A 19,513-nucleotide genomic window follows, 5' to 3' on the forward strand; every position below is an offset into this window, starting at 1 on the left:
GTCCCAGGTTCATACTGCTAACCAACTTCCAGCAATCTTGTTCAGGCAAATATTCCTCGAGAGTGTTCAAAAACCCTTCTCCATCGTAGCCTCCGACTAAGTAAAGTTTCCCACTCAAAACAGCGGCACTAAGTGCACTTCTCCTGTGTATTAGAGGCGAAACCGTTATCCATGTGTCCGAAGCTGGGCTATAACGTTCAACACTGTTTAATTGCGCTTCGCCGTCATATCCGCCGATGGCATACACGAAGCCATTCAACGAGGCCGCGCCTGCGCCGCTACGACGCTCGACCAGCGGTGACACTAATTTCCACAGATCAGTATCCACGTCATAACATTCAACGCTGAAATGAAATTCAGGGAAACATTTCCCTTATTAATACGAACCGTGTTGGGGAGGGGGGAGAGGGCGAGTGGAGGGAGGGGGCGTTGATGGATGGGTAGAAAAGATCCTCCGAGAGAGCAGCTTTACAGCCGCGGCTTAGTAAGTCTTGAAGCACATCAGAATCATAATTTTCCATAAGTAGTTATAGTAATTATTACTTTTTCACATCAGAAGGTGGCGTAGGAGAGAGGGGGGGGGGGTCGTGTAGTGGGCTTAAAAAGTTCGTAATTTTTTGACAACGTTGGCGATGCAGTCGCAAAAAGCAGCAGAAGTCAGTCAAAACAAAAAGAAAAAAGAACACATAGAGCATCTGAAGTACTGATCAGAAGGTCTTCTTTTTGACCCTCATTAAGAGCATTTGAGTACACTAGTGTCATTCACTGACTAACAACATCTTCACTGAAGCAAACACTTCCTCTGTGCAAACTACGTGAAAAACAGCATCACACTCAAACATCTCTTTACATTCACTAACCTCCTAAGTCTGTGTCTTCCATCAAATCCTCCGGCTGCGTAAAGCTTTCTGTCAAGTACAGCAACAGCTACACCTTGGAAGAATATTTAACAAATATCAAACAATACAACATCCATTACTGCAGCTACATTGTGCGAAAAAAAAAAACAGCTCAAACACATGACCCCTTCATAGAAAAGGACTGGAAATGAAAACATATTTGATAATATGGCGACTGGACTAAACAAAACTAACGCTGCGGCAGTGTTTTAACAGGTCTCCAGGCTATACTTTCAATGAATTGAAATAGTTCCTGGACAAAATTTCAGCCAGAAAAAAAAGTGAAAATGATTACAATGAAGCATTGATATGTATCGTGTTGTATCCAAAAATGTTGAACACAGGTGACCAAATTGGTCACTTTTGAACACAGGTGGCCAAATTGGTGACTTAAGCTGTAAATTTGAACAACAGTTTTTTTCCCACTTACCAACTGGTAAAACTGGTAACCCAAGCAATTTCAGCTTGGAACAGCATCTCTGTAAAGGATATGTAAAACCTACCTATTCTAGGAAAGTTAAGTGGCGTAACTGTTGTCCATTCATCTTGTTTTGGGTCATATTTCTCCATTGATGTGTGAAATGTGTTCCCATTTCCTCCACCGATTGCATAAATACAGTCATCAATCACAGCCACACCCAACCTGTTGCATGCTACACTGAGGGGTGCCATAGGCTTCCACTCATCTCGCAAAGGATCATACCTGTCTACAGAAGATGTGTCTATGTTCCCAAATGAAGTGTTGTTACGACCACCAATTATAAACAGCATGTTATCTGTAGATTGGAGGATAAGTCTTCATTCAAAACTGAATTATAATTAACAATTATTCCACAAGCGGGCGTTGGATATGAGATGATAGATAGCCAATGGGGCGCGTAGCGCCGAGTTGGCTATAATCATCTCATATCCAACAAGCGCGAGTGGAATAATTGTTTTATTACAAACGCCCCCACGACAAATTTTACCAAATCTTAAATTTTTTAGCGCCCTTTTAATTTTAACCCAACACGTGGGCTTACCATATTTGTAGGTGATGATATATTGGCTCATATACCATAATGGCTAAGCCAATAAAAAGTCTTGAATTGCATTATCCAATGATCCAGTTTTTAATGAAACCCTTTACACCCTTTACATCTGTATGTATATTCTCCAAAATCCTCTCTATACATTTCCTGAGGTGCTGGCTAGGAGAACTTGTTTAACAATCAAGAACTTAGTTGGTGATCATTTCCTTGATTCTTGTGACCTTAATGGGGGGTCAAGGCTTAGCTGGCAGAGCTTAAGGCTCTGTAGCTTAATGCAATCAAGGTTAACCTGACAGTTAGCCCTTCCACTTCCAAGAGTGACCAAGATATCATTTCTCCATTCTAGAATTAGCGATGCAGATGAATTGCTGATACATGACCTAACTCACCAATGCGGCTCAAAGGAATAGCATCGGACTACAAAACATTCATCAGTCTGAGATTTGAATCCTTGTGGAAGATTTTTCTCTTTGTCCTTAAAGACAAATGAGCATCAACCTTCATTTTAATAATAATAGAGGAATTAATGGTAGCTTGTCATTTTGGATAATCATTACCATACCAACATAAGGTCTTTCTGGTAGTGTAAGGGGTCGCGGAGAGGCTAAGGGTGGAATGTTGTTATAGCAACCCATTCTGTTTTTTTGTTTCTTTTTTTGGAAAAAATACCGCAGATTAGGGAAAAAAATTGATAGAAATCTCCAATATTATTCCTTGTTATTATTCCGGATGAATTGCTGATACATGACCTAACTCACCAATGCAGCTCAAAGGAATAGCATCGGACTACAAAACATTCATCAGTCTGAGATTTGAATCCTTGTGGAAGATTTTTCTCTTTGTCCTTCAAGACAAATGAGCCTCACCTTCATTTTAATAATAATAGAGGAATTAATGGTAGCTTGTCATTTTGGATAATCATTACCATACCAACATAAGCAGCCCCAAGACCACTCTTGGGCACAGACAATGGGGAGAGAATGGTCCATTTTAGTGTCTGAGGATCAAAACATTCCAAAACATCGAGAGATCTTCTCAAGTATCCCCCGGCAAAGTACATCACAGTTGGACCAGGGGGGCATCGTTTGTGAACTGTGCTAAGTGTAGAAAATCTCTTTGTTTCCTACAAGTTAAGAATAAAGTGATACATGTGTGACTGTTAACAAGTTTTACAAATATAAGAGGGATAGTTTGCTAATCTTTATGAAAGAAAGAGTTAGCGTGGGACATATGACTCATTACTGATACCCAGTAGGCCGTTCAAGAGTAAGTTACCACCATCTCGAGAGACCAGTACTGTACTTCATAGGTTTGGCCTCTTATTAGAGGAAAGAATGATGCATGCAGGTTTGCAAACAAGGGAATCAAACTTTCAAATACTCACTGAAAAAGCGTCAATCAATATTTCTTTAAACTCAGATCTCATGCCCTGTTTACAACATTCGATGATCGAATTAAGGTAAGTGTTTGAAACAAATGGCACTATTTTTTAAACATATTTTCGAGGGTATACATTCTTTAAAGCCACTGATATGGACATGGCATGTGGTAACTAAATCCTTTTTAGTAAATTGAAATTAAAGAATAAGCGTAACTATCTGCAATATGTAAAAAACTCATTAATACCTTGAGGAAAAGCTATAAAAATAATTGGGAATTGACGATGGTAAATATTCTCAAACTGTATGGTTTTTCTGATAAAACTATCGCACGAAGGACGAACATTTAAGGGGACCTAATATCTTTGAGACTAACAGGTGTTTTCCTCAACAAGCGTTTTCTATTTTTATAGGATTTCGAGAGTATACACTCTTTAAAACCACTGATATGGGAATAATATGTATTAATCAAATTGCTTTCAACAAAATGAGATTAAAAAAAACTGTTTCTATTCAAACTACGTGTATATAAGCTAGCATCATTATGTGACGGACGAGGCTTTAAGAGGATCCCTTTAGATGCTCATCCTAGAGGTAACAAAACATCTTTTAATCTATTTTTTAACAAACTCTCGAGGGTATACTCTCTTTAGAGCCACTGATAAATGAAAGAAACTAAAAACTTTAATGAAAAGCTTACGGAATGATTAGGAATTCAAACGAGTAAGTAATTTAAAACTATGTGATTTATCGGATAACATTACTACAGGTAAGACGAACATTTGAGAGGATCCATTGAGAGTTTTAATTTTCAAGGTAAATGATGCATTTTTTAGTCTAATTTTTTACAGATTTTTAACGGTCTTCTTTCCATGATCAGATATCGGGTGATATGGGGATCTGAATACCGTCAAGCACTGCATACTTGAGAAAACAGTATGTATTTCCTATTGCAAAAGTGATTTTCGCTCCATCCCCCAATTGTCTTTAAATTTTTTGTTGTACAAATATAATTTGCTCAATCGTTTATGAGCTGCTTACTCCGGCTCGCTGTTTACATAAAAACATGGTGGTGAATAGATCATTAAAGGAAAATGAGTGAATTTTTAAACTTTTCACTTATCATAGCTGCATAGTTATGGAAACTTAAATTTCAGAATGGGTGTTTTTCTTAAAATCTGCTTTAGTCCAAAACCACGTGATTATAAATATCATGTTTATATTATATAAAAATTGTATAACTATATCGTTATCTGATAAGATTATTACATGACGGACAAACATTTAGAAGGACCCAATATCTTTTTAGTAGTACTTACAAGAGTATTCTTAAAGTGCTCCTAAACCCAAAATTTTTTTTCGCTTAGCGAAATAAGCCTTTTTTTTTTTTTTGGAGTATTTGTATGCAAAAAATTTTTTATTTGCTCAAATCTTCAATTTTCTGTGCCCAGTCAAAATACGGAAAATCGGCCGCCATCTTGCCCCACGACCGAGTTTAAAGAGAAATGACTCTAGCGGGTAATGTTACGTCAAATCGAGAACACGAAAGTCTGCATTTCACACATTTTGACTTGTTTGGGAAGGTTGTAGTCGATATTGTCCTAAACATGCCGACTAGGTGTGTTGTATGAGGAATGTATGAAGCCCAATACCCTCTTGCAAATTTCGCACGTTGCTACATCCTCCTACAACACACTTAGTCGGCATATTTTTTAGACAATATCGACTACAACCTCAAAAAAGTGAAAATGTGTGAAATGCAGACTTTCATGTTCTCGATTTGACGTCACATCACCCGCTAGAGGCATTCCTCTTTAAACTCGGCCGTGGGGCAAGATGGCGGCCGATTTTCCGTCTTTTGACTGGGCACAGAATATTAAAGATTTGAGCAAATGAAAAAATTTTTGCACAGAAATACTCCAAAAAAACAAAGCTTATTTCGTTAAGCGAAAAAAATTTTTGGGTTTACGTGCACTTTAAGTCTATTTTTTACAAATCGTCGAGGGTCTACATTCCATGATCAAATATCGAGTGATGTGAGGGTCTGAACGAAAAGTCAATTTTAATGTCACTCAAAATTGGGATGTATAAAAGCAGTGATCTTTGAGGCTTTCTACAATAGAGAAATCAAGTTCCAACGCAGAGGTCAAAATGAAGATATCTGTTACCAGTATTTTGGCTTTGTTTGGCCTTGTACTCGCTGTTGGCTTTTCAGTTGCAGTTAATGAATTTGAAGCAGAAAAACTTACAGGGTAGGCTGCATACTGAAAAATGACTGTAAATAATAATTGGGGCAACAAATTAAATAGACTTCATAAAGGTGCCATATTTACGGAGATCCTCCTGAAAACTAAATTGTGATGGGAAATGGCAATTTATTTAAGGACAATCTATTTAACTAGCCTTGGGAAGTAAAAATAGACACATCTTCATTTTCTTGTTTTCCACCACTGTTTCCTTAATTCGAAAGCGGGAAACTTGATCTTCTTACCTTATTTGCTGTCACTCTGACGATGGCCAAACACTCAAAGCGCCATCACGGGGGCCAATCATACAATATTAATTTAGCTGATAAAACTCCAAATAATCTTGTTTAACTTACGTACCCCGGTTATTAAAGCCTTCTTGTTTAAAATTATGGGATTAACGGATATGTTTATAAATGAATTATTCTCCCGGAAAGTGAACCATGCTTTAAATTAATTGGAGATTCTGTTGCTGTGTTAATGATGAGAACAAAGCAACTCAATCCTCCGCTCAAATGTCAGACTGATTAATGTAGAAGGAAAGTTAGATATTTTACTTTTTAAAATATTTAATGTTTGAATAGCGTCGCGGCAGCCATGGTTTTCTTTTATTTTCATTAATGGTTTTAGTAAAGAAAACATGAAAGAGAACGATATAGAGTTTGATGAGGAAGACCTAAAGGACGATGATAAGGAAATTCCCAGAAGTTACGGTAAAGTGGATACAATTATTCTGATTACTGACGCAAGACTGACAGTTTTGGAAAAGCGCAGTCAAATGTTCTGCGTGGGAAAAAATTGTGAAAATATGAAATTTAATTAACCAATTAACACTCAGGGTCAAGACATCCGCAAATGGCTAGATGTTTGAGTTTTCTTGGATAAGGACGATAAATCGTAGGCCCCGAACTTAGCTCTCGGTATTGTGATCGATCATTGTTTTTATTTATACGAGCCCCCATTAAACTAGCTTTAAAAAAGCTGAACTGGGCCAGCAACTTTATTTATCGCAGATAAATAAATAATAGAATAAATAAACAAACAGTTCTTTAATGATTATCTCTTGGAATTCTTTCTCTCTCACTCGGTGAAAACGATATGGCAGCCGGAGACGAGGAATTAGACGAGAAAGCATTTGACAATGACGATGATGGCGACGAGATGACATAAGAGCAATGGAAAAGTCAGCTGACCCTTTAAGCCGCTTTAGACCCTTCAGGCTCAGACGTGTGGTCATTCGACCTCGTTTTCGGAGTCCATTTAGCCGTCCTTTTCGCTGTGGTCGTCGTGTTTTCATAATTCGTCGTTTTCGTCGTAGATTTCGCGGTGAATGAAGACCATTTCACTGATCAAATGCCTGGCGAAGATGAGTGCAAAAAATAAAAGATAAGAAATGGGACGTGCCAGCTTCTTGTTGTCATTCATATTCTCCTTGTCAGCACGTCGATGAATGTAAAGAAAACAGTATGGAGAATATACATACTAATGTGAGGGTGTAAAAAGTTAAGAGTGACCCTCGTCGATTCTTATGATTGATTTTTTTCTCATCTCTAGTAGGTCTAGATGAATACCCGGCACCTATCAAATGCTGATGAAGAACTTGGGACAACCGATATAAAAGTCTTTTTTTTTTTTTTTTTTTTTATGCTGTGGAATGTAATCGTAATTCTAGAACTTAAAAATTCCTCAGCCTCCGTTAAAATATAATGTAAAGTGATGCAGAGGTAGTTAGAGAAAATGTTATGTTTTCTATAAGTTCGTCAATGGAAATTAATCAAAGTTTACAAAACCTGATTCTTTTGTTGTTGTTTTCTTTTACGGCTGCAGTTGAGGAAGATTTTATTTATCATTTGTCTTTGTTGATGTTGTTTTCAATAGTATCGCTCAAACCCTGTTTATAGTCAATCAAGGGGATTTAGAACTGGCCATCGATTGTAGAAATTTTCGATAAGCACTTTTCAGAATGTAAACACCGTTTTCCTTAACTCGTTAAGCGTATTCGGCAACTGTTCTAAAATCACTTACAAGCTCCTCGTAAGAACAATAACAAACGTAATGCTACTCATTAAAAAAAAATTGCAAACGGGTTTATTACGTGTCGGTATTGCTAAGTTCGTGAGGAAAAATTTGTCACGCTACTCTCAACTATTCAGCAACAAGACTTAAAGGATCCCTTCCAACCACAATACATTGCGCGCACGATATGTGAAATCCGCCATTTTCTCTGCCATCCGGTATTGGACAAGTCGTGAAGTGGAAAGAAATCCTCGTTCATCCGAGTACATTTGCCTCACTGAGGTCTTGAATTTCCTCAATCGCGTTCCAAATTTATTGTTCTTTCTATTTGACTAGTTATTTCTTAATTATTTTTTCTGTTTGGGCACGCAGGGTTTTGTGGTTGGAAGGGATCCTTTAAATCTCTTACGCGTTTTCCTCGCGTTCTTGGCCAAAGCCGTTCAAAATAAAGACGCTTCCCCATACTTTCGGTGAAATACAACGCGGATTAAATGGAAAATAAGAAAACCAGAACTTAGATACGTTCACAAAACACATGATTTAGGGGAAAAAATTCCGAGCACAAATGCAACAAATTTCATAATCAGTCAGGTCATGTTTATGTCTTTCATGGTAAGTGATTCGGACAATAACTTGCCAAATTCGGAGGAAAGGTTTGTAGAAGATCAGGCCTTTCAGCTAAAAACTGACAGACGACTTGACATTACAGGGTCCTTTTCTCATACTTACAGCAAAAGCGACAGAGAGTGGACACGTTCCCATCATGTTTCTTCCTGAAATACTAAACTTGTTATTATCCACAAAGGGAACCTGCGCGTGTCTGACCTTTGCGCCCGTTTTACGAATTCAGGAAAACGGCGCTTCAATTTCAGGATGCTCTCTGCAGAGACTTCGGTTTTCGAACACCATTTTTAGCCTTTTTGTCTTTCTTAGGACAAGCTTGGAGAGTATGAGAGATAATGTCGCCCAAGTTAAGAGACATAGTGACCAGTAGAAGTTCCGGCCGTATTAACTCCAGCAAGATTTTTCCGCAAAGGAACTGTTAAGCCATCCCATACCAGCCTTCAGCAATAAGCACATTCCAAAGTGCTGAAACATGGTTCAACTTCTATCATTTTGTCACGATGTTTGTTAGATACGGATGATATAAAAGGATAAGCTATACACTGCGATTCATACAGTTTCTACGCTAGAATATCCTTTAAGAAACCGCGAGACACGGCCTTAAGCCAACAGGAAACTTTATCGAGATGGCAGGAGTTTTACTTCATATGAATTTGTCTTTATCGATAGACCGGAGGAGGATCACTCTAGAATGTTTTTAATATGTTTTGAATGAATTTGAATGAACCAGTTCTTTCTCTGATATTATAAGCCGCTGTCGCCTAGTAGGGGTGTTTTTACCGCCTCCCGGTTAGCTCAATTGGTTAGACCGCTGGACTGTTGTGCGGGATATGTTTTGAATGAATTTGAATGAACCAGTTCTTTCTCTGATATTATAAGCCGCTGTCGCCTAGTAGGGGTGTTTTTACCGCCTCCCGGTTAGCTCAATTGGTTAGACCGCTGGACTGTTGTGCGGGAGGTCGAGGGTTCGGTCCCCGGCCGGACCAATTCAACACTCATGGTCTCAAAATAACTGAGGAGAATGTGCTACCTTTCTACAATATCAAGAAATGGATAGACATTCTAGCTAGTCTTCTCGGATAAGGACGAATAAACCGTAGGTCCGGTCTCCTGCATCTTTAATTAGATAACTTGATTAGGTAGGGGACGTTAAAGAACGCACATCACGAGATTACTGTGATGGGATCTGCCCCAACAAATTTGCCTTTGTTGATTGTAAACTGCCACTGGCAGTCTGGTAAAGTCCCCCGCGCAGTATTGTAAGGCACATTTGATCATATCCACATGTTAATTTGCGCTATATAAACGTTAATTAATTCATTAATTCGTTTTAACCCTGTAACCCTCCCATGATTTCAAATTCGCGATTTTGCGAAGGTTTTTTAGTTTGAATCACTCTAGCTGCGCGTTTTGGGGAGCATAAAATCATTTTATTTTGCTTTGGTAATTCATTACGTCCTTATGTGTTATATGACTTGCGAGCTAGAGAGGAATACCGGCTAGCGCTGGTCAGTCCAAAATTATGACTCGCCGTAGTTCAAACTTTATCTTCTTTCGTCAACCAGAGAATCAAGTTGTTCTTCTCGAGCTTTGCTCTTCTGACTGTCATCGTTCAGTTCACCTTATCGGCATCTGTCGCAAAGGAAAAGGTAATTGAGATAAAATCATAGGATAAGCTGAATGATATATCAATTTAGAATGGTTCTTGGCTATGATCCTATTTAATCATATAAGACAAATAGATTCTATGTTACTGTTGGTCAGCACAGTAACAAACAGTGTGTATAGTGACACAATCGACTGCGCCTCGAACCGCTGTGAACTTTTAAAGTCAATTTGAACATATTTGTTCGTCAAAATAAGCACTTGAGATGTCCTTATAATGTTGTTGGGTGTTTTCCAATGGTGCACAAAAGCTGTATAGTTCCTAGAAAGTAGATGCATCATATATCACGTGTAAAGCTTACTATGCGTAAAATCACCAAGGGTATTTAATGTGCTTATTTCGCAAGCGAAATTAGAACCATTTAAATACATGTACGTCGAAGTAAATTCTCCAGTTTTGAAATGAAATCTTCTTTGTTCTTAGGGCTCAGTGAGTAAATATTCATTGGAGTTGTCGGAAGGCGGAAAAAAATTCAAGGAAGAGATAACAATCGACACTACAAAGGGAACAGAGACTTTCCAAGTACCGAAGACATCGCCTAATGAATCAGAAGGAAATATAATCTACGATTTCAAAAGGGTAAATATTTAGTCGCATTTTTTGAATACGATCTCAGGGGTTGGTAGAGGCGATGAAGGCGAGAAAGACAGGTTTGAATTTCCGTCGGCATTTCCTGTTCGTACCCTATTCACATATTTATCTACTGCTGTTCACCAATAGGTTGTTAGAGCAGTTCTTTGGCCGCTCGTTATTGGTTTCTTTACGCTAAATTCATACCTTTTTATAAGCATGGGACTCTGCTCGCTCTGTGAACTCCGTTATAAGTCTGTGTAAGAAACGATTTCTACTTCCTCTAATGACGATGGTAACTACTTGGTTAGCTCAGGTTGTAGAGCGCCGAAATGCCATGCGGAGGATCAAAGGTGTTAGCCCCAGACCGATACAACACTCAAAGTCTTAAAATAATAGACGAGAAATGTGCTGCCTTCGTAGTGACATCAAAAAAAAAATGGTCAGACATTCTAGTCTCCTCAGGAAAGGACGATTAACCGTAAGTCCCGTCTCCTGCAGCAGAGGTTGTTAAATAGCTCACGCACTTCTCGCGAAGAGTAGGGAGCGTGGCTCGTGGTGTTGTGGCATGGCCTCGTCGCCACAAATTTCTTTAAACAGCTCAATGCAGTCTGGCCAAAGTCCCCCACAAAGTGTTGTTAAGCGCATTAGAGCATATTCATTTAGAAAACACCAATTTAAACTTCCAGTTTGTCAAGTGTCTCAGTTCATGGCACTTCTGTTCACTTTACTGTTTGTTTTTCCTTTCAATTTTGACTAAACTTGGATTTATTTTACATGCAGCAAGTGACAATGATTCATCTACCAGTAGAAAAGGCTTGCTATATGGCAAGTTCAGTAGATGGAACTGTCGCACCCACCGTTTTAAAGGAAGCTTTAGAGACGGTAAGCTTGAATTGCCTCCACAGCTCGACTCTCTCGTCAGCCTTGCAATTTATTCACGCACGTTATACCTAATTCTCATCAATATCAATGTGTTTCATTCTATAACCAGGAAACTCCTAAAACAGGTGAAGGCTTAACAATTACCTCAACTGAAATACAAATGAAGGTTTTGGGACTGCTTGATGATCGTTCAGTGCTGAGTGCTGAAATGGCGGATTTGTGTGCCAATCTGCCAATCTATGTGGTCGTAAGGGGAGCTATGGACGCAAATGACGAGGAAGCTAATGTGGAGTCTAATAAATATGCTGATAAAGTCGTCGACGAGGAAGCCAAGGATTTCCCTGAAATAACCGACCTGTACGACATTTCTGACGCACGTAAGTCGTATTGAATAAGAGGTCTTTCCGGTAGTGTAAGGGGTCGCGGTGAGGCTAAGGGTGGAATGTTGTTATAGCAACCCCTTCCTGTTTTTTTTTTTTTTTGGAAAAAATACCGCAGATTAGGGCAAAAATTGGATAGAAATCTCCAATGTTATTCCTTGTTTACATCACAGATAAAAAAAATGAAGTACCTTACGACATGACCAGCTCTGCGTGCAGGTAATATAAAACAAACTTTGTGTCCTGATTTACTGTTCGGCAAGCAAGATGAACTAATCTTAACAAGTTAAAATGCGGAGGAAAAGGGAGGGGGGCTGGGGGCGATTCTCCAAATTGATGGGTTCTTATCTGAGATTCAAGGGAGATGTACGCAGAACGGAAAGCAACTTTTACGCTAATTTTATTTTTCGCGTTCCGTAGGTGAGAAACGCCAAATCTGGCGTGCAATTAGAAAGTGGATTTGTCGCCGTGTGTGTGATTGGGTAACACAACGGGTTTGCCCCCTTGTGTTTGAGAACGGCCGTTGGACTCGGGTTTGCAATATCATTGGAAGTTGGGCCTGTCGAAATGTTTGTCAATGGTTGATAAGTGGGTAAACTCTCCTGTCCCCAACCAAGTGCCAGGTGTAAAAATTTTGATGGGCATGTGACAGTGGCGCTTTCCTTTTGAACGAAAATTCAGTTCTGGTTTGAAATAGCGTTAAACAGCTTTTCTTTTTATTCATACTTATGGATCGATTTTCAGGCTACAACGCGAGATCCAACCACAAACATATTTTGCTGCAAATTATTTGCATGTTCAGTTTTATACATTAATACCACGAAAAGTTGCTTCCATCTAAGATTGCAGTCAACCAGTCAACTCAGCTTTCGATGAAGTTAGCAGTAAATTAGAAGTCATTGGTAGAAATGATTTTAGAATTTCCGCTTACACTAATGACCAAAAGAAATACAGCCAAAAGTTGATGTTTTGTGGAACATGTTGTGCTTGGATTTCAATTGCCTAAATCTGAAATTTTCGCAAGATGGAAAGCGTCCTTGTGTGTATTTGAGGTTTTTACATCTTAGGTGAAGTTGAAATAATAACGATAAAGATACTAAAAAATTGGCTTGATAATATACGCGGTTCTTCTTGCGGCGGAGCGTTTTAAACAACTGGCGTTTAGAGAGCTACACCAAAGAAAGCTGAATATTAAGCAAATTGACAAACAAACGATGTCCGATGGCCAGTTTGCATCGTGTTTCATAAGCCACATAAATTAGATTTGGTAGCATAAATTGTCCATATCAGAATAGGAACTTTTCGTTGGAAATAAAGGCAGTTGGTTAAAATACAACGCACATGTGAGTCAGGATGTCTTTGCTTGTTTTCCAGTACTTATTCTGGCTTTATTGCGATTATTTATAATGAAAATAGTTTTCTGTTTCCTTGGTTAGAGAAATTGACTGATGAGTCGCGAATGTGTTCTTGTCTTGCATTTGATTGGTCGAGGGGTCATGGAGTAGAAAGAAACCCACTGCTAACCGGGATTCGATACTCAATGGACAATGCCTCAGTCAAAGGGAGCCAATGAGAACGCAAAATGAACACATACCATCAGCACTTTGCGCGGGGAAACGCGAGCGACCGCGTTGCGATTGGTTTTAATGTCGCATCTGATTGGTTGAGAGGTTGGCACGAGTTTTCTAGGCCAGTCACAGCGCGGGAAAAAGCAAGACCTATGTAATCATTAGTTACTTTTTGAACCTCAATCATAAAGGGCTCTAGATGGCAGGTTTCCAACCTACTGCAATTCCCGCTCCGCTACGTCCCAGGTTCATACTGCTAACCAACTTCCAGCAATCTTGTTCAGGCACGTATTCCTCGAGAGTGTTCAAAAACCCTTCTCCATCGTAACCTCCGACTACGTAAAGTTTCCCACACAAAACAGCGGCACTAAGTGCACTTCTCCTGTGTATTAGAGGCGAAACCGTTATCCATGTGTCCGAAGCTGGGCTATAACGTTCAACACTGTTTAATTGCGCTTCGCCGTCATATCCGCCGATGGCATACACGAAGCCATTCAACGAGGCCGCGCCTGCGCCGCTACGACGCTCGACCAGCGGTGACACTAATTTCCACAGATCAGTATCCACGTCATAACATTCAACGCTGAAATGAAATTCAGGGAAACATTTCCCTTATTAATATGAACGGTGTTGGAGAGGGCGGAGGGGGAGAGGGGGAGGGGACGAAGGGGGCGTTGATGGATGGGTAGAAAAGATCCTCCGAGAGAGCAGCTTTACAGCCGCGGCTTAGTAAGTCTTGAAGCACATGAGAATCATAGTTTTCAAAATAGTTATAGTAATAACTTTTTCACATCAGAAGGTGGCGTAGGAGAGAGGGGGGTCGTGGAGTGGGTTTAAAAAGTTCGTCATTTTTTGACAACGTTGGCGATGCTGTCGCAAAAAGCAGCAGAAGTCAGTCAAAACAAAAAGAAAAAAGAACACATAGAGCATCTGAAGTACTGATCAGAAGGTCTTCTTTTTGACTCTCATTAGGAGCATTTGAGTACACTAGTGTCATTCACTGACTAACAACATCTTTCACTGAAGCAAACACTTCCTCTGTGGAAACTACGTGAAAAACAGCATCTCACTCAAACATCTCTTTTACATTCACTAACCTCCTAAGTCTGTGTTTTCCATCAAATCCTCCGGCTGCGTAAAGCTTTCTGTCAAGTGCAGCAACAGCTACACCTTGGAAAAAAATTTAACAAATATCAAACAATACAGCATCATTACTGCAACTACAGTGTGCGAAAAAAAAACAGCTCAAACACATGACCCCTTCATAGAAAAGGACTGGAAATGAAAACATATTTGATAATATGGCGACTGGACTAAACAAAACTAACGCTGCGGCAGTGTTTTAACAGGTCTCCAAGCTATACTTTCAATGAATTGAAATGGTTGCTAGACAAAATTTCAGCCAGAAAAAAAAGTGAAAATGATTACAATGAAGCATTGATATGTATCGTGTTGTATCCAAAAATGTTGAACACAGGTGACCAAATTAGTGACTTTTGAACACAGGTGGCCAAATTGGTGACTTAAGCTGTAAATTTTGAGCAACAGTTTTTTTCCCACTCACCAACTGGTAAAACTGGCAACCCGAGCAATTTCAGCTTGGAACAGCATCTCTGTAAAGTATATGTAAAACCTACCTATTCTAGGAAAGTTAAGTGGCGTAACTGTTGTCCATTCATCTTGTTTTGGGTCATATTTCTCCATTGATGTGTGAAATGTGTTCCCATTTCCTCCACCGACTGCATAAATACAGTCATCAATGACAGCCACACCCAACCTGTTGCGTGCTACACTGAGGGGTGCCATAGGCTTCCACTCATCTCGCAGAGGATCATACCTGTCTACAGAAGATGTGTCTATGTTCCCAGATGAAGTGTTGTTACGACCACCAATTATAAACAGCATGTTATCTGTAGATTGGAGGATAAGTCTTCATACAAAACTGAATTATAATTAACAATTATTCCACTCACGCTTGTTGGATATGAGATGATAGATAGGCAACGGGGCGCGTAGCGCCGAGTTGGCTATAATCATCTCATATCCAACAAGCGCGAGTGGAATAATTGTTTTATTAAAAACGCCCCCACGACAAACCTTACCAAATCTTAAATTTTTTAGCACCCTTTTAATCTTAACTCGACGCGTGGGCTTACCATATTTGTAGATGATGGTATATTGGCTCATATACCATAATGGCTAAGCCAATAAAAAGTCTTGAATTGCATTATCCAATGATCCAGTTTTTGATAAAACCCTTTACACCCTTTACATCTGTATGTATATTCTCCACACTGCTCTCTCTACATTTCCTGAGGTGCTGGCTAGGAGAATTTGTTTAACAATCAAGAACTTAGTTGGTGATCATTTCCTTGATTCTTGTGACCTAAATGGGTGGTCAAGGCTTAGCTGGCAGAGGTTAAGGCTCTGTAGCTTAATGCAATCAAGGTTAACCCGACAGTTAGCCCTTCCACTTCCAAGAGTGACCAAGATATCATTTCTCCATTCTAGAATTAGCGATGCAGATGAATTGCTGATACATGACCTAACTCACCAAAGCGGCTCAAAGGAATAGCATCGGACCACAAAACATTCATCAGTCTGAGATTTGAATCCTTGTGGATGATTTTTCTCTTTGTCCTTCAAGACAAATGAGCCTCACCTTCATTTTAATAATAATAGAGAATTTAATGGTAGCTTGTCATTTTGGATAATCATTACCATACCAACATAAGCAGCCCCAAGACCACTCTTGGGCACAGACAATGGGGAGAGAATGGTCCATTTTAGTGTCTGAGGATCAAAACATTCCAAAACATCGAGAGATCTTCTCAAGTATCCCCCGGCAAAGTACATCACAGTTGGACCAGGGGGGCATCGTTTGTGAACTGTGCTAAGTGTAGAAAATCTCTTTGTTTCCTACAAGTTAAGAATAAAGTGATACATGTGTGACTGTTAACAAGTTTTACAAATATAAGAGGGATAGTTTGCTAATCTTTATGAAAGAAAGAGTTAGCGTGGGACATATGACTCACTACTGATACCCAGTAGGCCGTTCAAGAGTAAGTTACCACCGTCTCGAGAGACCAGTACTGTACTTCATAGGTTTGGCCTCTTATTAGAGAAAAGAATGATGCATGCAGGTTTGCAAACAAGGGAATCAAACTTTCAAATACTCACTGAAAAAGCGTCAATCAATATTTCTTTAAACTCAGATCTCATGCCCTGTTCACAACATTCGATGATAGAGTTCAGGTAAGTGTTTGAAACAAATGGCACTCGTATATGTTTCAGGAGATCCTTCAGTTCCTGCGTTCGGTTCTTCAGATCGTGAGTTACCCATCTCAACAAGGCTGCAAGAACCTAGTAGGTAATAATAAAAAAATTATTTATAATAATCTAAAGGTTTGATAAGAAACTTTATTATATTTGGAGTGAATCAATGTTATTCCCAGTATTTCCCCCCATTGAATTGCCTTTAAAACCCTTTGGTCCCTTATTAAAGTGACTACCATTAAATAAATCCTCTAATAAGCTCCCCTGGGAGGCCTTATTTAATTTCAGGTACTTTGGAGGGGAATTATTAGAGGGGCAGTTTATTAATAAAGACAATAAAGAACTCAATTTATGATCTAACTCTCTCAGTGGACCTTGTTTAACCATGTCATATTTTTAGCATCACTTTGTAATTTCGCTCATACTGTTTCTATTGATGCTAACATGATAACATCAATCAGTCAATCACCATAATCAATTTCAAATGACAAACTAAAATTATAGTTAGTCATTGACTAAATTTATTGTACTTACTGATATGGAGTGTTATTTTGAAGTTTTGCTTTTTCAAAGGGGGAGGGGTGGGGGACTTAATAACTTTCTTGCACTAAAGAGGGGGACTTATTAGAGGGGGGGGTTTAAAGGGAATTTACATGTAGCATCTAATTTCTCTCATAATATTTATGGGTCCATAAATCACACACTAAGGTCACAAGAATAAAGGGAATGATCACTTTTCAAAGAAGTTCTTGTTAAACAAATTTGTTGAACGAATTCTCCTTGAGAGCACCTTGGCGAATGTATTAAGCTTGAGAACAGTGAAGAGAATGTGCATACTGATGTAGGCCATCCCCCTTTTTCTTTTTTGTTTGGCATTGAATGCCCTTCCTGATATTGGGTCTTTTGGTCAGATTGAAAAAAAAGATAAATAAAAAAAAAATTAAAAATTCACAAGAAAATTTCTGAATAGGAGGCCTGGTAGCTTAGCATCATTAAAAAAATTATATTTACATATTTGGATTAGCAAAATGCACAATATACTGTAAAAATATTCCTGATTTTGTTTCTAGCTTGTTTTTCTCCATGCTGTTACTGTGCTCATTGTTAAAATGAAAAGAACTATTTAAAGTGAAAAATGGTTTCACTACATAGGTACTTTTATTTATTCGTTATTTTTTAAAAATGCCAAAAAATTTGGGTCGGTCGGACGACACTAAATGGAGAAAAAAAGAGAGTAAGGCCTGAGCTTAGGGTGTAAAAAGTTGATGTGTGGAATTACATTTTTAATATCACAGGTGACAAACTACTCCTTAATTTTGGCGCAAAATTTCAGCGTTCATTTTTGATTTCACATGTGAAATTACAAAATTGCCATGGTATCATCTCTTGAATCTTGGTCAGAGCCAAGATGGCGTCGAGATTTAAGATCGACGATGACCCTTGAAGAAGTTATGAAATTAAAACAAGTGGCCGAAAGTTATTAACAGGCACGAAGAATTCAAAAGGTATTTTTGGTGAAGAAACTCAGAAAATTACGAACTTTAACTGACAATAATGTATGCTTTAAACGAAAACTATAGTCTTCATGTTCTTGGTTTTCGATAGAATAAACCAGTAAAAACAATTACGTACGTACATACATACAAACATACATACACACACACATACGTTAATCGACCACTCCCCATGGGGGCTTTTCAGGGCTAATTCCCACCCAGCAACCACCCCAGGGGAGGATATCCATCACACAGTAATCTCGTGCATGGGAAATTAACGTCTCCTACCCCTAACCCTGCAGGAGATGGGACCTCCGTTTATTCGTCCCATCCTAGAAGACTAGAGTATCTAATCATTTCTTGATATAGAAGGGTAGCATATTCTTCTCACTTGTTTTAAGACCTTGAGTGCTGATCCGGCCGGGGCTCGAACCCTCGACCTCCCGCACAACAGTCCAGCGCTCTATCCCTTGAGCTAACTGGGAGGCTAGAAACAATTGCGGTTGTGAACGTAATTTGTCACCCACGATATTACAAGGTAATCAAATGGTTTTCTCGTGAAATTAGGAAATAATTTCACATGCGTTTTGTCAAAATTCTGATAATTTCCCTCGCCTAAAGGCTAGGGAAACTGATTATCAGAATTTTGACAAAACGCGTGTGAAATTATTTCCTAATTTCACTCGTCGCCATTTGACTACACATAGGAATACTTCTGGAATTCAAAGGATGATATAATCATAGATTCAGACCTCACCTCATCTTCGGACTTCACAAACAGCTCATCTCGACTTATAAAGTCGACTATGCGATCCTTAGGCAAGGTTTCAAATTCTTCACATTCCGAGACTTGTAAAAAGTGGCGAAATATGAACTTTTCCGCTGCTTTGCTTAAATCCAAACAGCCGTAAATTTCTGCAAAGTCTTTTATACCGATACAGTTCGATGGATCAAGTTGTGATTGTATAAAGTCACAGCAGGCTTTTTTAACGGGACAGATTTGTAATATGCAAGCCACTGGTAGCACCTCTTGAACATTTTCTTCTGTGATTCGAATCTGCGCTGTGTACGCGAACTCGATCAAAAGTTCCACACTCTTCGGATCCAACGATTTTAGAGTTATGCTGTTTTGGCGACTTTCCAAAACGTCATTCGTAAACATGGCGTAAAAATATGGACTAAATGAAGCCAAGACAACCTTGTGAGCAAAGATTTCCAGTTCTCCCACGTGAAGAACGACATCGCATAATTCTTTCTTTTTTCGTAAATCGTTCATGACACTGAAAGCAATTTTCATATGTTCCTCTAAGTACACAATTTCTTCTATAGGATCCATGATCAAGCGATGGCATCCACTAGAAAATTAATTTTTCAGTTTTTCATCGAAAAGCTGTCTTGTTATTGTGCTCTCAAGAGCTTCGTTTCCAACAGTGATTGGTAATATCCGCTGCTTGCTAGAACGAGGTACACTTTATTC

At 39.0% G+C, this 19,513-nt stretch overlaps 3 protein-coding genes and 1 pseudogene across 3 annotated transcripts in view; 2 read left to right on the forward strand and 2 right to left on the reverse strand.

Annotated features, from left to right (window-relative positions):
* Nucleotides 1-3,408, reverse strand: part of LOC111347673 (uncharacterized) — a 3,606-nt gene extending 198 nt beyond the window's left edge. Inside the window, exons 1-5 of the mRNA XM_088739604.1 lie at nucleotides 3,315-3,408; nucleotides 2,861-3,053; nucleotides 1,403-1,675; nucleotides 861-933; nucleotides 1-344 (exon numbers count right to left, since the gene is read on the reverse strand). The exon at nucleotides 1-344 is cut by the window's left edge and continues 198 nt beyond it. Of these exons, the coding sequence (XP_088595730.1) occupies nucleotides 1-344; nucleotides 861-933; nucleotides 1,403-1,675; nucleotides 2,861-3,053; nucleotides 3,315-3,356 (925 nt within the window). The 5' untranslated portion in view covers nucleotides 3,357-3,408. The remainder of the gene's footprint in view (nucleotides 345-860; nucleotides 934-1,402; nucleotides 1,676-2,860; nucleotides 3,054-3,314) is intronic.
* Nucleotides 3,409-5,460: 2,052 nt separating this feature from the next.
* Nucleotides 5,461-6,889, forward strand: LOC148720711 (uncharacterized; annotated as a pseudogene).
* A 1,602-nt stretch (nucleotides 6,890-8,491) lies between these two features.
* LOC148720712 (uncharacterized) lies at nucleotides 8,492-13,036 on the forward strand. Its single transcript, XM_088738073.1, has 6 exons — nucleotides 8,492-8,824; nucleotides 9,761-9,844; nucleotides 10,285-10,440; nucleotides 11,215-11,316; nucleotides 11,426-11,693; nucleotides 12,117-13,036. The coding sequence occupies exons 1-6, from the start codon at nucleotides 8,822-8,824 to the stop codon at nucleotides 12,290-12,292; spliced, it is 789 nt and encodes a 262-aa protein (XP_088594199.1). The 5' UTR covers nucleotides 8,492-8,821; the 3' UTR covers nucleotides 12,293-13,036.
* On the reverse strand, nucleotides 12,391-19,487 carry LOC111344242 (kelch-like ECH-associated protein 1). The gene is made up of 6 exons (XM_088738072.1): nucleotides 18,794-19,487; nucleotides 16,445-16,627; nucleotides 15,991-16,183; nucleotides 14,902-15,174; nucleotides 14,362-14,434; nucleotides 12,391-13,847 (listed from the first exon to the last, which is right to left on the reverse strand). Exons 1-6 carry the CDS (start codon nucleotides 19,370-19,372, stop codon nucleotides 13,460-13,462), a joined length of 1,689 nt encoding a protein of 562 aa, XP_088594198.1. The 5' UTR covers nucleotides 19,373-19,487; the 3' UTR covers nucleotides 12,391-13,459.
* Nucleotides 19,488-19,513: the final 26 nt, after the last annotated feature.

This window comes from Stylophora pistillata, chromosome 11 (assembly GCF_964205215.1).
Source record: "Stylophora pistillata chromosome 11, jaStyPist1.2, whole genome shotgun sequence".
NCBI lineage: Eukaryota > Metazoa > Cnidaria > Anthozoa > Scleractinia > Pocilloporidae > Stylophora > Stylophora pistillata.

What these genes read in the sequence shown, in the direction of transcription:
- LOC148720712 (XM_088738073.1), top strand. An exon ending in TAAAGGAAGCTTTAGAGACG is followed by an intron (nt 11,317 to 11,425) that starts GTAAGCTTGAAT and finishes TTCTATAACCAG; the next exon opens with GAAACTCCTAAAACAGGTGA. An exon ending in GTACGACATTTCTGACGCAC is followed by an intron (nt 11,694 to 12,116) that starts GTAAGTCGTATT and finishes CGCGTTCCGTAG; the next exon opens with GTGAGAAACGCCAAATCTGG.
- LOC111344242 (XM_088738072.1), bottom strand. Translation starts at nt 19,372, where the DNA reads ATGGATCCTATAGAAGAAATTGTGTACTTAGAGGAACATATGAAAATT. An exon ending in TTGTGAAGTCCGAAGATGAG is followed by an intron (nt 16,628 to 18,793) that starts GTGAGGTCTGAA and finishes ATTACCTACTAG; the next exon opens with GTTCTTGCAGCCTTGTTGAG. An exon ending in TCTTGGGGCTGCTTATGTTG is followed by an intron (nt 15,175 to 15,990) that starts GTATGGTAATGA and finishes TCCAATCTACAG; the next exon opens with ATAACATGCTGTTTATAATT.